A 16226-nucleotide genomic window follows, 5' to 3' on the forward strand; every position below is an offset into this window, starting at 1 on the left:
GCCAACCTAGCAGTTCGAAAGCACATCAAAGTGCAAGTACCTTCCGGCGGGAAGGTAAACAGCGTTTCCGTGCGCTGCTCTGGTTCACCAGAAGCGGCTTTGTCATGCTGGCCACATGACCTGGAAGCTGTACGCCAGCTCCCTCGGCCAGTAAAATGAGATGAGCACCATAACCCCACAGTCGTCCGCGACTGGACCTAACAGTCAGGGGTCCCTTTACCTTTAAGACCTCTGGGTATAGGGTGGTATATAAATTAAGTTAAAAAAAAATAAAAATAAAATAAAATCATGGATAGCCTTACCCTCCATGAATGTGTCTAATCCTTTTTCCAAGCCATCCAAGTTGGCCATCGCTGCCTTTCGTGGGAGCGGCTACCATCGTTTAACCATGTGCTGTGTGAAAAAAGTATTTCCTCCCCCCCCCCCCGTGTCCCAAATCTTCCCACATTCAGCTTCCTCGGATGTCTCCGAGTTCTAATGTTATGAGAAAGAGGCAAGAAACATCTTCCTATTGACACCTCCCCCGCTTACTTGGCTTCCCCCACCCCCAACTCATCGTTTTGGATCATTCCCATGTCCGATTGTTGTCCATCTAGTCCACCAGCATTGTGTTGTTGTCTGGATAGCAGTGACTCTCAGGGTCTTGGGCTGCTATAGGCAAAACCTGGTCCCAAAGGGATCAGAGCTTTGACGTTTTGTACCAGAAACCCTTTCAGAAACAGCACAACTGACTCAAAATTCTAGCGGTGGAATTTTGCACTGGCTGAAGATTCTACCATTTAAGCTGGCCTTGGAAGATGATTGGATAAGGTATATAGTGGGATTCTAGCATAGCAAGGGGATGTGTGGTCAGGTAGGCAGGTTGCAAGCTGCAGCTGAGGGCTGTTGGCTGTTGGCTAATCAGTCTGCCTCCCTTTTCTCTCTTATCACAGTCTCATCACCGACCTGCACATCAGCTGTTTCACTTACTGCGGGTTTGGCAAGGAGCTTCTCAAACGCCTTAGGCTGAGCCCAGACTCCGTCCTGCAGGTGGCACTGCAGCTAGCCTATTACAGGTGAGGTGACTGCCTTGACAGGTAGAATTGTAGAGTTGGAAAGGGACCCTGAGGTTCATCTAGTACCAACTAGCTGTCTCAAACGGGGATCGATCCTGCAACCATGCCATGATCAGCACCACGCTCAGACCGACTTGAGCTATACAGGAATGATTCTGACTTTAGGGAATGTTACATGGAAGGTGCTGTCCTGTTTGTCCAGAAAGAGGTGCAAGTTGGCATCAGACCATTTAAGGCTAAACAGAAGAATGTTCTTTTGTATTATGTGGAATTGCTCATCTGAGGAAGGGCAGGTTGTGGGCATTGCGCGGGAGGGGCCGTGTGTTTGTGTTTGACTGCTGTGCCTTCCTTAGGGCACATGGGGAGCTGTGCGCAACCGCCGAGTCGGCCTCTCTCCGTCGCTTCCACCGTGGCCGGACGGAGACCATTCGCTCCACTACCTCTGCCGCACTGGCCTTTGTCCGAGCTATGGCTGACGACGACTGTCAGGTACCCAGCCCCTGCTTCCCAAGGAGGCTCGAAAGGACAAGAGTGGACCGCAGTAACTTTGGATATGATGAATTGTGGCTGGAGTGTTGAACCAGGACCTGGGAGACTAGGCCACATTCACACCATGCATTTCAAGCACTCACACCATGCAATTCAAGACATCATCAATGGCCATGGCTTCCGGCCCTCTCAGAGAGAGAACCAGCGGGAAGTGTAGTTTGCTAAGGGTGCTGAGAGTTGTTAGGAGATCCCTCTTCCCCTCTCACAGAGCTACAATTCCCAGAGTTCCCTGCAAAGAGGGGTGGATTGTCAGGCGATTCCACTGCCTTGAATTTGGGGAGCGGGGGTGGCTTGGAAAGAGGCTGTTCTCTGTGGCAGACCCTAAGTTGTGGAATCCCCCCAGAGGTGCACCTGACACCTTCATTATGTAATATTAATTAATTAATAATATCATTTGTACCCTGTCCACTCTAGGCAGCCTCGCAACAAAATGTAGAAACACAGTAAAAACCGTACGCACTTTTGCAAAAGACGCCCTTCCTCACCCCTGACCTTTGACATCCGAGGCACATATATATTTAGGTCCCAGTCAGTTCTCTTGACTACAATTTATTTTTTGAATTGTATTTTTTTTTATTGTTGCAAGCCACCCTGCGACTTCATGGTGAAGGGCGGATAAGAAATCTAATGCATTGGATGGTATATTCAACTAACTTTTACGCAGAGTAGACGTATTCAAATGAATGGACCCAACTTAGTTATGTTCATTAATTTCAGGGAGCGTCTGTTCTGAGTATAACCTAGTAATGAATAATGGTAATAATGTCAATAGGCAAATACCACCTATTGTTGTTGTTGTTATTATTATTATTATTATTATTTATTATTATTTGTGTGAGAGAGACTTGGAACTTCCTGTCCTCCATCTGTGATCCATTTCCTCCTCTTCTGCACACTAGGCTCCGGAAAGATTGTCTTTGCTGAAGAAAGCAGCCGAGGTCCACAGCACCCTCACAGAGCAGGTAACAAAATCCCATGTACAGGAGTCGCTTGGTTGTATAAAGAATAGACACAGGAAGCACCTTTTACAGCTCACTTTGAATGACTAATTTCCCCTCTCTACCTTTTTTTCTGACCCTTTCCTTCTCTTTGTGCGACTTGTATTTTTATTTAGCTTGCAATCCCGTTGCCTTGCATGCTCTCTCTTTCTCTCTCTAATTGATGCGAGTGGCAGTGGGATACACAAATCGTCTGAAAAGTGAGATTTTAAAAATGTAACCAGCAAACAAGGGACTCTGTGAGGAGTTCTGCAGGACTTGTGTCTTCCTGTTGGTAGCGAATGGGAAGCTCATTATCGGAAATTCTGCTACAAGACAAAATGGCAGCAGGATTCTTTCTTTAAAAACACATAAAGCGTGTTTCTTGTTGGGAGCTAATCTGACGCTGAGTGAAAGAAGCCGAATTTTGTGTGTGTTAAAAAAGAAAAGAAAACCTTGTTACGTGTAGGCCTGAGCCCTGAGGTGACAATTAGGGCGTAATTAGATGAAACAGTAAATCTTTGACTGGATCCCTTCTTACAGTATTTGAAAAGAACAAAAAGGTTTGGTGGGTAGGAGCTAGGGGGGGGAAGGAATTTAGACCAGCTCCACAGGACTACAGGAAGTGCGTTTAAATTATTTTGCCTGTGCTGTTTCTCTGATTTGGTTTCTTCTCCACACCCTTTCCAAAAGATTGTAGGTTGTGAATCCCCAACTGTGACATCTTAGATATATTTAAAGCTCCTCTGAGCCCCTGTGATGACATGGTGGTGGTTTCAGGAGAAGCTATTTTTAAGGGGGGGGGCGGCTCTTGTTCTGAAACAAACAGCACAATAGTAGCCCGTGGTGACAGAGCACAAGTATTGCAACACCAAGGAAAGTGTGGAGGAAAACCATGGTTTTCCTTGTTCTGAGTCCAGGCCATAGGTGCCAACTCCCAGATTGAAAACTCCGGGATCGGTGGCGGCGCAGCACCGGAAGTCGCGCTGCGGCCATTTTGGAACTGGGCAGAGCAGCACCGGAAGTTGCTTCCACGCATGCCCTGCCCATTTCCAAAATGGCCGCAGTGCCAGAAATTGCTTCTGCGCATGTCCAGAGACTCCAGACATGCGCAGAAGGAGCCTCCCCGGGCCGATAAGAATCCAGGGGATTTATGGGGGTATCCGGGCTGCCAGCGGGAAACGGCTGGAAAAACGGGGGTTTCCCGGGGAATACGGGAGACTTTGCACCTATGGTCCGGGTTCCTTTTTTAAGAAAACAAGAGCCCACAGGTATCAAGCTATAGAAATATAACTGTACACCATTGAATTGGATAAGCAGGCTCACCCTTTCTTCTCTAGCTGCTTCCGGAATGCATGCAAGCTTTGGGGGGTGCCTTGGAACAGCGGCGTCACGAAGTCTGCTTCCCATTGAGCACTGGGAAATCTTCTGTCCTCTGATTCTCTTGCAGGCTCTGGCTGGGCAAGGCATCGACCGCCATTTGCTGGGAATGAAGCTGGAGGCCATTGCTGATGGCTTCCGGGTGCCGGAGCTTTTCATGGATACATCCCACGCCGTGGCATCTTACTGGAAACTCTCCACGGGACAGGTAGAGCCTGCTAGGCCTCCACATTCCTGTGTAGCTCGAGCTCAGAGTCCTTTACATCTTCCGTTCATCCTCTTTGAGTCCCTAATTATATGTCCCAATGACATTTATTTATAAAATACCTGTGTACAGCAATTTCCTTAAAAAAAAAGTGGTATATATTCACCATTGCTCAACAGTCCAGTGTTCCCCAAACTTGGGTCACCAGCCGTTTTTGGACTACAGTTCCCATCATCCCTGACCACTAGCTAGGGATGATGGGAGTTGTAGTCCAAAAACAGCTGGAGGCCGAAGTTTGGGAAACACTGCTCTACACTGACTGGCAGTGGCCCTCCAAAGTTTCAAACTGGGCTCTGTCCCAACCCTACCCAGAGATGCTAAGGATTGAACCTGGGACCTTTAGCATGAAAAATATGTGTCGTACCACATATTTCAAGCGCCTCCTCACACGTGAACCTCCTTGGTTGCCAGGGCCTTCTGGAAAAATTCTTCTCTGGGTTTCATTCTTAGAATCTGTGGGTGTGCCGAGCAGGGCCTTGTCAGTGGTGGCACCATGATTGTGGGATGCTCTTCCCCAGGAAGCCTGACAAGCAACATCCCTTTGAAAAAAAACAAACCACCCCAATTCTTATTACAATTTAGTCATACCTTTTCCTTATGGAGCTCGAGGCAACATTCTCTTCCCTTCCTCCCCTTCTTCTAACCAAGATTGTGAAGAAGGTCCAGTTGAGAGGAAGTGGTCAAACATCACCTAGTTAGCTTCATGGCTGAGTGAGAATTTGAATCTGGTGCTCCTCCTACACAAGATTTTTCCTGCACCAAGTGAAAAAAAAACATGCTTGTTCCACCAGACAGACTTCTGAATCGGTGTGTTGCTGTTGAGGCTGGTGCTTACTAGTGAAGACCTTTGTTTATTGGTTTTACTTCCTTTGTGGTTTGTGGAATATTGTTAATCAGTCAATAACCTTTATTAGGCACGACAAGTTCAGGAGCTTCAGACCAAAATTATGGATAAAACATTCACGTTATAGACTTCATGAAATGAAATACATATTAATTAAATTAATATTTTAGAACGATATATCAATTTTCAATTAGCATCCCCTGGTCCTCTCCACAGTGGCCCAATCTCTCTGCATAAACTGAGCACAAAAACTCAGCCACCACTAAAGTAACTCCATCATTATTATCCGACAGTAACCCCTGAATAGTTGGCAATGCCGCGATCGATGCATCCACCTGCAAGGCACCCAGCAATCGCCTTCTCGCATTAATACCGTAATTGTAGGAAAAGAAAATGTGGTCCAATGTATCTGGTTCATTCTTCCCACATTTACATAAACGTTCGGCTTTTGGGAGAGCTAGATATCTTCCTTCTGTCTCCATAGAGGGGAACACGTTGAATCTAGCCAACATGAAGAGCCTGTGGAATATTGTTGTTTATGTCATTCTTAATGTGGAAAAACAGACAGTACTTTAAAGAGAAAGAAGTAACAAGGGGTGGTGATGACCTGCTGATCACATTTTATTTTTCCTCCCTCAGGTAGCTGCCCGCACGGATTGTGTGATGTGCTACGGGCCTCTAGTCCCCGACGGCTATGCTGTCTGCTACAACCCCCTGCCTACCCATGTTAACTTTGCTGTCACTGCCTTCAATTGTTGCCAGGAGACCAATGCTGAGCACCTGGCTGGGAGCATCCAGAAGGCCCTGGATGATGTGGGAGCTTTGCTGGGGAACCGGGGAGTTGGGAGCGATCAAAGGCAACCTTGAGAAGACACTCCTCACCTTGGGACCCGAGAGAAGATCCTCTCTGCCTCAAAGCAACACTTACCACCCATAATTCCAAACACCTCAGGCCAAAAATCTGTGCTCTACCACCCCTTTGTGCCAAAGCTTATTATCCTCTAGCCCAGGCATCTCCAAACTGCGGCCCTCCAGATGTTTTGGCCTACAACTCCCATGATCCCTAGCTAACAGGACCAGTGATCGGAGAAGATGGGAATTGTAGTCCAAAACAACTGGAGGGCCGAAGTTTGGGGATGCCTGCTCTAGCCTCCAGATGCTTTTGGCCTACAACTCCCATGATTCCCTAGCTAACAGGACCAGTGGTCAGGGAATCATGGGAATTGTAGTCCGAAACATCTGGAGGGCCGAAGTTTGGGGATGCCTGCTCTAGCCTTTCCTTAGCCAGAACGCCCTTTGTAACACTCCGGGAGGGGCAGCTTTCTTTTTTTCTACACAGTCTTAATTCGAAGCCAAATCTAATTTATTTCCACGTGGAATAATGAAATAAATGGTTCTTTCAGGAAAATGCTTGTCTTTCATGTTTGGGGAGGAGCGAAAGAGAACATGGCGGACACACATGCATGGTTGAAGAAACGGATCAACTGTCTTTAGGCTCATAGGGCAAGTCCCTCCTCTAACGGGAACACGGCCCGGGATTTCTCAAAGGCAAGCAAGTCATGTAAACACATTTTGTATCTCCGTCTTCTCGAAACGTAACAGAGCATGTTGTGGTTTCTCCAGCTGCCGTGCCGACAGTACGGTAATTCTTCACAGCTTCTTAACGGGCAGTTTTCTTCAAGCAAGTTCTTGTGCCACCTCTCTTTAGCAAGAATTAACCAGAAAGTTTCACAAAGGTGGTGTAACTCTTGAGCAACCCCCAATTCCCCTCCTCAGAGCTCAAATTTCTAGAGTGGTTTAATACTAAAGTCTCTTCAGGGAACTGTATCTGCGGGAGGGCAATAGGGGGTCTCCTAGCCATTTTCAGTGCCCTTAGCAAACCCAAGGCTGTTTAATGTGCTAGGACTCTTTTAAAAAGGGTTAGTGCAGATGTGGGCTACGTGTCATAAGTGGATTATAGGATTACAGGGACGCGGGTGGCACTGTGGTCTGAACCACTGAGCCTCTTGGGCTTGGCAATCAGAAGGTCGGCGGTTCGAATCCCCGTGACGGAGCGAGCTCCTGTTGCTCTGTCCCAGCTCCTGCCGACCTAGCAGTTCGAAAGCACACCAATGCAAGTAGATAAATAGGTAATGCTGCAGCGGGAAGATAAATGGCATTTCTGTGTGCCCTGGTTTCCGTCATGCTGGCTCCCTCGGCCTGAAAGTGCCAACCTAGCAGTTCGAAAGCACACCAATGCAAGTAGATAAATAGGTACTGTTGCAGCGGGAAGATAAATGGCATTTCTGTGCGCCCTGGTTTCCGTCATGGTGTCATGCTGGCTCCCTCGGCTTGAAAGTGAGATGAGCGCTGCAACCCCCCCCCCCCGAGTCGCCTTTGACTGGACTTAACCATCCAAGGGTCCTTTACCTTTTATTTTTTAAAAAACCTTAGTGTTATACTTTTATCTTAAGAATGTGGACAAACGTGTCCCAAGTATTCTGTTTCCAGCCGTTTTGCTGTCTTACTGCAACTTCACACAACACAGCAAAAGGCGGATTTCTGCATTTCCAAAGCAAGTCAAAAATAGGTATTTTTTGCACATTTGGATAGTTTCTCTCCCCACGCACCCCTTGCATATTTAAATTGTCCTTAAGGTGATGTAAGGCATGACACATATTCTGTGGTGGTAGCCAATTCACACACGACGTCAACCTGTGAGGATGCACTCATTCAGGAATGAACATGCATGTGTAAAAACAGATCAGTGTACAGTGATCAAGTGTAATTTGTTTATTTCCTGCCTTTTCGCCTGATGGGACACAAATGTGAAGCAGCCCCCCGTTGTCCTTCCAAATTTTACAAGCGGTGCATAGTCGGCCTGTAATTTAAATGCAAAAACCTGCCATTGCTGTAACATGAAGCATTGCAATGAAAGAATTTCAAGTGGATGGTGACATCTCCCTTCAAAATTACAGGAAGGGCTTCGTATGCCAGCTTCAATGTTTCCTTCATTTGGTTTTTATTTACAGTATAAACAGGACTCTGTTTTCGCACCCAATCTCTCACACACACACACACAAACACACACCACTTTTAATTCTTCTCTAAGATGTGGAGGGAAAAGGAAAACCGGGACATTCTGGGATCAAATGAGAAACTGAGATGGCTTCTGTAATTCCAGGACTGTCCCTGGAAAACCGGGAGACTTTTGAGGGTATGCAGTCCACAAGGGAGGAAGCAACAACAGGTCTCCGCAGTTCTGACAAAGACGCAAAAGACAACCTTGAAGGAGTTCGTGTTTGTTTATTTTTCATAGGTATTTCCCCATTTCATTTCTAGCAAAAACAAATCAAGGAAAGCTGCTGAAAGAGGTTTGAGGAAGTGACACTTTGAAGAGCTCGGCTGGTGGAGCTGCTGCGTGTGGGAAGAGGAAGGAGGGGGATTTGCGGGTGGGCCCTGTGAGCCCCAGAACTCTTTTCATTCTTGGCATCCTTTGCCCCACCCCTTTGGCAGCCCCCAAACAGGAAGTAATGGGGAGGGGGCAGGTCTTCAAGGCCCCCTGAAGCAGCTAGAGAGGAGGCTGCATTGCTCAACATACACAACAGACATCATTGTATTACAAAAACCCCTCGCTTAATTAAAAAAAAGGGAGGAAGGACGTGGATGTTTCCATGCGGAGAGGCCTTCTCTATGAGCACTTCGCAGACTCCTTCTCCTGTTCGATGGCTGAAAGAGAAGGAGGAACTATTAGTGCTCTGGCAAGTGTTAAACATTACCCAGGAGTGTTTTGCGACTGGCATGGGTCCAATTGCGAGCACGTGGAGATCCATGTGGGGGATCTCTAGATGGCAGGTTAGCTAGCGACAGGATGGCCCCTCCATCATGCAGAAGGGCATATTTATTGCAGTTATACCCCACCTTTTTCTCCAAGCAGTTCATGGTTCACCCCCATTCTCAGTTAATCCCTACAACGACCCTGTGAGGTAGGTTAAGAGGCTGTGAGCTTCATGACTGAGTGGGGACTTGAATCCTGATCTCCCACTAATTAATCACTATACCACACTGGCTTCCTAGAGTACTTCTGCTATGGAGCAGCTTTGTAAATTAAGTAGATGAATAAATAGGGGGAAAGTAAAATCGAGAAATTGAGACTTAAGAGACTTAAGATACCTGAAGTATCTTCCTTGAAGCTTGAATTTGTTTTACTGTGGATTTTTTTTTAATTCCATGCTTTAATGAGTTGTCAACAGCTTGGCGATATTTTCTTTGAATTATAAAGCAGTAGGGAAATGAAATGGAAAATAATAATAATAAACAGTGGGTGGGGGGAAATGGCACCTAGACATTGGGGCAACTGTAATCTAGATTTAAGGTGTCATTTGCTTATACAGTGGTACCTCGCAAGACGAATGCCCTGTAAGATGAATTTTTCGCAAGACGAATGAGTCTTGCGATCTGATGGTGACTCTCAAGACGCATTCGTTTTGCGAAAAATTCGTCTTGCGAATCGCGGTTTCCCATAGGAATGCATTGAAATTTAATTAATGTGTTCCTATGGGCAAAAAAAGAAATTTAAATGCATTCCTATGGGAAACCGCGGTTCGCAAGATGAATTTTTCACAAAACGAATTGACTCGTGGAACGAATTAAATTCGTCTTGCGAGGCACCACTGTATAAACGATTAACTTATATACCCGTGTTTCTAACATTGATATGAATGTACTGCTTATAGGCGTAGACTTTGGAAAATTATACTGACATTATACTGAAAATTATACTGACACAAATATACTGACATTATACTGAAAATTATACTGACACAGGTGGCGCTGTGGTTAAATCACAGAGCCTAGGGCTTGCTGATCAGAAGGTCGGCGGTTCGAATCCCTGCGACGGGGTGAGCTCCCGTTGCTTGGTCCCAGCTCCTGCCAACCTAGCAGTTCGAAAGCACGTCAAAATGCAAGTAGATAAATAGGAACCGCTACAGCGGGAAGGTAAATGGCGTTCCATGTGCTGCTCTGGTTTACCAGAAGCGGCTTTGTCATGCTGGCCACATGACCTGGAAGCTATACGCCGGCTCCCTCGGCCAATAATGCGAGATGAGCGCGCAACCCCAGAGTCGGTCACGACTGGACCTAATGGTCAGGGGTCCCTTTACCTTTACCTTTACTGACATTTGATACAAGTTTATAGCATATAGGACCCAGGTGGCGCTGTGGGTTAAACCACAGAGTCTAGGGCAGGCATCCCCAAACTGTGGCCCTCCAGATGTTTTGGCCTACAACTCCCATGATCCCTAGCTAACAGGACCAGTGGTCAGGGATGATGGGAATTGTAGTCTAAAACATCTGGAGGGCCGAAGTCTGGGGATGCCTGGTCTAGGGCTTGCTGATCTGAAGGTTGGCGGTTCAAATCCCTGCAACGGGGTGAGCTCCCGTTGCTCAGTCATCCCAGCTCCTGCCCACCTAGCAGTTCGAAAGCACATCAAAGTGCAAGTAGATAAATAGGGACCGCTACAGCGGGAAGGTAAACAGCGTTTCCGTGCGCTGCTCTGGTTCGCCAGAAGCAGCTTTGTCATGCTGGCCACATGACCTGGAAGCTGTCTGCGGACAAACACCGGCTCCCTCGGCCTATAGAGTGAGATAAGCGCCGCAACCCCAGAGTCGGACACGACTGGACCTGACGGTCAGGGGCCCCTTTACCTACATAGCATATAATAGGTTAATAATAATCATGTATGTATTGCGACAATATATAATAATGTATTGAAATGTAACCGATTCTACGCATTGGATTATACTATACTTATTGTATTTTTTTGTACTCCCTCCCATTTCTTTTTTCTTTCATCACTTAATTCGAATAACTGAAATTCTTTTTTAAAAATACTACTAATGATAAAAAGTGGAGGCATGGAGGCCTCACTCAGCCAGCCAGCCGAGTGCAAAAACTCTTTCAGGTCGGGCCCTGAGATGCCCAGACATGCTCAGCTCCTCCTCAGCAGCCAGATTCCTGTCGGATGATGTCGATTATGTCGACAGAAAGCAGCAGCAGCCCCTCTGCCGCCACAGGATACTCCTCCTTACTCACCAGGAACCAGAAGTAGAGGAAAGAGGAATCCAGTTTTATCCGGAGCGCCAATCCCAGGGGTGGGGCCGCTGAATGCAGAACAAGCCCAGCCAGGGGTCAGGAAGTCAAGACTCTCAAGCAGCACCAGTCTGCCCTGGGCTTTCCCAGCAGCACCAAACTTTGCTCAGACCCTGTTCAGTATTGTCTACACTGACTGGCAGCCGTGGCTCTCTGTGGTTTCAACTAATAACTAAAGAAGTTAGTTATTAGTCCGTGATTGAAGCTTACGTAGAAAATTGTAAACTTGTGTTGGACTAATAGTTCGAATGATTCAGTTTTTCCAAATAGTCTCTTATGGATAGATTTATTTCTTGACGTTTATATGCCAGGTGAAGTTAGTGCGCCAGGATAAGGCCCTGCTTCGAAAATCCTTCTTCAGCAAATAGTCTTAAAGTCAACGTGTACTGGTAAGCTTAGAGCAGGCACCCCCAAACTGCGGCCCTCCAGATGTTTTGGCCTACAACTCCCATGATCCCTAGCTAACAGGACCAGTGGTCGGGGAAGATGGGAACTGTAGTCCAAAACATCTGGAGGGCTGAAGTTTGGGGATGCCTGACTTAGAGCTACCAGAAAGTTTACTTTTGTGGCCAGAGTTCTTGCCTTTCTACAGTTTTCTCTGTGGTTTCAGGCAGGGACCTCTCTTGCCCACCCCCCACCCCCAGAGATGCCAGTGAACTCTGCAGGCAACAAGCTACATGGGCCCTTGCTTGAAGCTGCAACCAGTTGCCCCGCCAGCCAATGGGTCAAGTTTGCCCTCCCCAAGTTGCAAAGCTTCTTCTGCAAACTGATTGGTTTCCCTCCAGCCACAAGGAAAAAGAAACTGAGTCCCAGTTACGCCCGCAGGGAACGCTCTGCCCCGGGGAAACACTTACTCTCCTGGGAAGGAAGTGTGTTCTTCTCCTCCGTGTTGGTTTTCTTGAGCTTCTTCTTATCAAACTTCTCCACTTCGGAGAGGTCGGGTTTGTCACACATCTTGGCCACAGGGAAGCGAGAAAACAACTCGAGAACTGCAAGAAAGCACAAAGACTTCTGTTAAGCGGGGTGGGGTGGGGGAGAGAGGCAGCACCCAAACAGCAGAGAGAAAGGCACTCTACACACACCCCTAGAAACTAGGCTTTATTCCACCCAGGTCAGAGACTTGGGTTTGGCACCCAACACATTTGTTCTTAAAGGGCATAAAACGTCCAAAATAATTTGAAATCATACAACTGCAGAGTTGGAGGGGACCCCAAGAGTCATCTAGTTCAACTCCTCGCAGTGCACAAATCTCAACTACAGTGGCACCTTGGGTTACTAACGCTTCAGGTTACAGACGCTTCAGGTTACAGACGCTTCAGGTTACAGACTCCGCTAACCCAGAAATAGTACCTCGGGTTATGAACTTTGCTTCAGCGTGAGAACAGAAATCGCGCTCCGGCGGCGCGGTGGCAGCAGGAGGCCCCATTAGCTAAAGTGGTGCCTCAGGTTAAGAACAGTTTCAGGTTAAGAACGGACCTCCAGAACGAATTAAGTTCTTAACCAGAGGCACCCCTGTAGATCGTACAGGACAGATGACCATCCAACCTCTGCTTAGAAACCTCCAAGGAAGGAGAGTCCAAGGGAGTCCGTTCCACTGTCAAACAGCTCTTGCTCAGCAATATCAAAAGCAACACAATGGCCAGAAACAATTACAATGTGAAATACTTTATGGAAGAATTCAAAACATAAAGATTAACAAACTAAAGTCTCTGGAAGTACTGAAAATCTCTGAAGTACTTTTGATATTTCGTGTTGCTTTTGATATTGCTGAAGCGGCGCTTGCTGTCAGAAAGTTCTTCCTCGACTGCTTCGAGCCCTACCCTCCAGAGCAGGAGAAAACATGCTTGTTCCCTCTTCCACATGACAGCCCTTAAGATATTTGAAGATGGATGCCCTATCTCCCCATCTTCCCCCAGGCTAAACAAACTGCTCCTTCAACTTGATCATCTTGGTTGCCCTCCTCTGCACATGTTCCAGCTTGTCAATATCCTTAAATTGTGGCGCCCAGAACTGGACACAGTATTCCAAGTGCGGTCTGACCAAGGCAGAATAGAATAGTACTATTGCTTGAACTGGACACCATACTCCTGTTGACGCAGCCTAGAATAGCATTCGCTTTTTTTGCTGCTGCATCACAGGTTAAGCTTGTGGTCCACTAAAACCCTAGATCCTTTTCATGTGTACTGTAAGGTGTGTCCCCAATCTTATATTGGCGCAGCTGATTATTTGCCAGCCACATGCTTTTCCCACCCCCACCCCTGCTCAGTGTGCAGCTGGCCCACAAAGCCCCTATATTGAATAGCCTTGTGCCCTTGTTGCTCCCGCTGCCAGCGGGAGCCTTGCATGAAATGTTTTTTATTTGATGTTTTTCATTCAAAAGGAATCCCAAAGTGGCTTACAAATAAGCACCATGATAAAATGTAATAGAACATATGTGATTAACAAATTGATACAGCATTCACAATCTATAAAGCAATATTAGAATCAATTAAGACTAAGTACGGTTATGCCAATACACACACTCTCCATGCCCCTATGACTCATATTTCATTCTATTGAGCTCGATAAAATACACATAAACTCAATGCCCTGCCAATGTAGCAACTCCCTTTTGAAGGAGGGGCAGCACAGGTGAAATCAAACACCCTCGAAGGCAAACAGTGTCTCTCCCCTTCAGGTTTTTTCCACTGGAAACAGCTCTCTTTTTCCTGCTCTGGAGGGTAGGGCTCGAACCAAGGGCTTCAAGTGACAAGAAAGGAGATTCCGACTAAACATCAGAACTTTCTGACAGTAAGAGCCATTTGCTAGTGGAACAGACTCTCTGGGAGGTTTTAAAGCAGAGTTGTGTGGCCACCTGTCATGGATGCTTCAGTTCAGATTCCTGCATTGCAGGGGGTTGGACTACGGACCCTCAGGGTCCCTTTCCAACCCTATGATTCTGTGAAGGCTCCTAGGTCTGGAGGGTGGGGCAGGGCAGGTGGAAAAAGCCATTATGTACTGTGCAACACAATATCTCTCCCCTCACTATTGACATAATTAAGTCATCAGTCATACTAATAATACAAGCGTTATCAGGCTGGAAGAAACATACAGTACTGGAGAGATTTTTTTAAAACAAAAACAAAACCCTATTGTTCAAGGTGCATGTTGTTCGAAAGTTCTGCAGCGTTCCTCCTCCCTAGCTGCTCCCGTTGCCCGACGGCTGAAGCAAGTCAGTCTGGTCGTCTGAACGCAAGCTCGGATTTCGCTTCCTCCAAACAGCAGCACAATTGCTCGATGGCCCCAAACCATCGTTTACCGCGATGTGAACCGGGCCACAGGGTCCCAACCCAAACTGCGAATCAGGCATGCACCACCAAATGCACCGAATTCGGCATGCACCGAATTTGCCGGACACACCCACAGATCCTGCACCTCGCAGTAGGAATTTTGTCTACAACACAAGGGAAATGCTTAATCCCCCCCCCGCGTACATCCACGTCAACGTCGGCCAAGCATTTCGAAAGCATGTGCATCATGCCCCCCCTCCCTCGCCATAACGCGCCCGCCCCAAGGGTCTCACCCAGCGCCACGCCCAGGGAGATCAAAGCAAGGAGCGCCCCCTCCCCGGGCTTTGCAACCTCCCGCCACGCGCCCCTCGACGGCACAGCCCAACAGCCCCCCCCCCCGACACAAAGCTCCGGCCACCGCCCCTCTTTCTCTCCGCTACCTTCAACTACCTCCAACCCTCGAACTGATGATCCGCACCGCGCTCTCCGAAGGCAACGTGTCCGGGGCGGCCTTTTAAAGCTGGCGTCGAGCCGCGCGGCACGCCGGGAAGTGTAGTCCCCTCGCCTCTCTGGGCTGCGGCGACCGCGGCGGAGAAAACTACGCGCCCCAGGGCTGGACGGGGCGGGCCCGCTTCCCCGCCCGCTCCTCGGGAGGGCATGCCCGAGCTGGTAGAGGCAGCACGTGGCCGGGAAGTGGGGCCGATAAGGCAGGTGGGGTTTTTTCCTTGATTGCCCAACCCTAGTGTGGAAAGGGGACACCAGGAGTCGTCTAGCCCAACCCCCCAGCAAGGCAGGAATCTCAAAGCATCCAATGATGAGACACCTTCCCTCGGAAGTCTTTCGCGCTCTTGGTCCAGCATCGAGGATGCAGCGGCAGCTGCGATGTGGCGCCCCTCTGTCGCCTCCCCCCCCCACAATGTGCTAGCAGGAAATCACCCCCGACGGCTCAATGCGCGCTGTCGTGCATGGTGCCCCCAGGTAACAGAATGGTGACGACACCCCTCCTCCTGCCCGGGGGAAAGTCGTCTTTGCCCAGACACGGGAACTGTTGCAGGCAGCCCCCGATGCGTGTCCTCTGACTGATCCCTCTCCGCCGCCATGGGTTCAAATGGATTGTCATCTGATCGAAATGACAGCACGGCTGAGCTTTCTCGTAATCTTTCTTGGTTCCTCAACCCTGCCACACTTACTCGAAAGTAAGTGACCACTGAGTAAACAGGACATGTCTGTTTGTGCCGTTAGCACTCCACGTGCATTGATTCGTTATTGCAGTACAGTAATTCTTACAACAGCCTTGCGAGGCTGGCCTGTCCATAGCTGCCAAGTTTTCCCTTTTCTCGTGAGGAAGCCTATTCAGCATAAGGGAAAATCCCTTTAAAAACGGGATAACTTGGCAGCTATGCCTGTCTCGATGGCTGGTGCTCTTCCTAAAAACGCCTGCCCGATGTCTGCTGGCCCCCAGCCAACAGACTGATTATTTTTTAGGGCGGGATAGACGGGTGAGTTTTGAAATTGTTACAAGGGGCCCATTTCTGACTGCCAGGTGTTAATTGCGTGCTTTTGCAACTGGTGTTTTGAGCGCCAACCAGTGGTGGAATGTGGGAGCTCCGAAGCCAGGACTTCGATTATTATTTTCCGTATCAGCATAATGAATTCACATTTTGAATTGAATTTAGTTACAGGTATAACTAAATAAAATAATAATGACTAGTCATGACCAGCTTCAGGTAATTAATCAAAGAGTTCTTTCTACTGAA

General features: G+C 47.9%; 2 protein-coding genes across 3 annotated transcripts in view; one reads left to right on the forward strand and one right to left on the reverse strand.

Annotated features, from left to right (window-relative positions):
* The window catches only part of LOC118081028 (carnitine O-acetyltransferase), a 38833-nt gene extending 32355 nt beyond the window's left edge, over nucleotides 1-6478 (forward strand). Inside the window, exons 10-14 of the mRNA XM_035107123.3 lie at nucleotides 933-1055; nucleotides 1409-1544; nucleotides 2504-2566; nucleotides 4032-4169; nucleotides 5710-6478. Of these exons, the coding sequence (XP_034963014.1) occupies nucleotides 933-1055; nucleotides 1409-1544; nucleotides 2504-2566; nucleotides 4032-4169; nucleotides 5710-5937 (688 nt within the window). The 3' untranslated portion in view covers nucleotides 5938-6478. The remainder of the gene's footprint in view (nucleotides 1-932; nucleotides 1056-1408; nucleotides 1545-2503; nucleotides 2567-4031; nucleotides 4170-5709) is intronic.
* Nucleotides 6479-8335: 1857 nt separating this feature from the next.
* On the reverse strand, nucleotides 8336-14957 carry LOC118081027 (thymosin beta-15A homolog). Of its 2 annotated transcripts, none has more exons than XM_035107121.2 (3): nucleotides 14920-14957; nucleotides 12055-12189; nucleotides 8336-8778 (listed from the first exon to the last, which is right to left on the reverse strand). In XM_035107121.2, the coding sequence occupies exons 2-3, from the start codon at nucleotides 12152-12154 to the stop codon at nucleotides 8741-8743; spliced, it is 138 nt and encodes a 45-aa protein (XP_034963012.1). In that variant the 5' UTR covers nucleotides 12155-12189; nucleotides 14920-14957; the 3' UTR covers nucleotides 8336-8740. The 2 variants fall into 2 exon arrangements, with proteins under 2 accessions (XP_034963012.1, XP_034963013.1); XM_035107122.3 differs by having other exon boundaries at nucleotides 14910-14941.
* Nucleotides 14958-16226: the final 1269 nt, after the last annotated feature.

The sequence above is a fragment of the Zootoca vivipara genome, chromosome 2 (genome assembly GCF_965207765.1).
Source record: "Zootoca vivipara chromosome 2, rZooViv2.hap1.1, whole genome shotgun sequence".
Classification (NCBI taxonomy): Eukaryota; Metazoa; Chordata; class Lepidosauria; order Squamata; family Lacertidae; genus Zootoca; species Zootoca vivipara.

Coding starts and splice junctions, on each gene's coding strand:
- LOC118081027 (XM_035107121.2), bottom strand. CDS start 12,154: ATGTGTGACAAACCCGACCTCTCCGAAGTGGAGAAGTTTGATAAGAAG. Junction 8,779..12,054: donor CACACTTCCTTCCCAGGAGA/GTAAGTGTTTCC, acceptor CTTCTCTTTCAG/CCATCGAACAGGAGAAGGAG.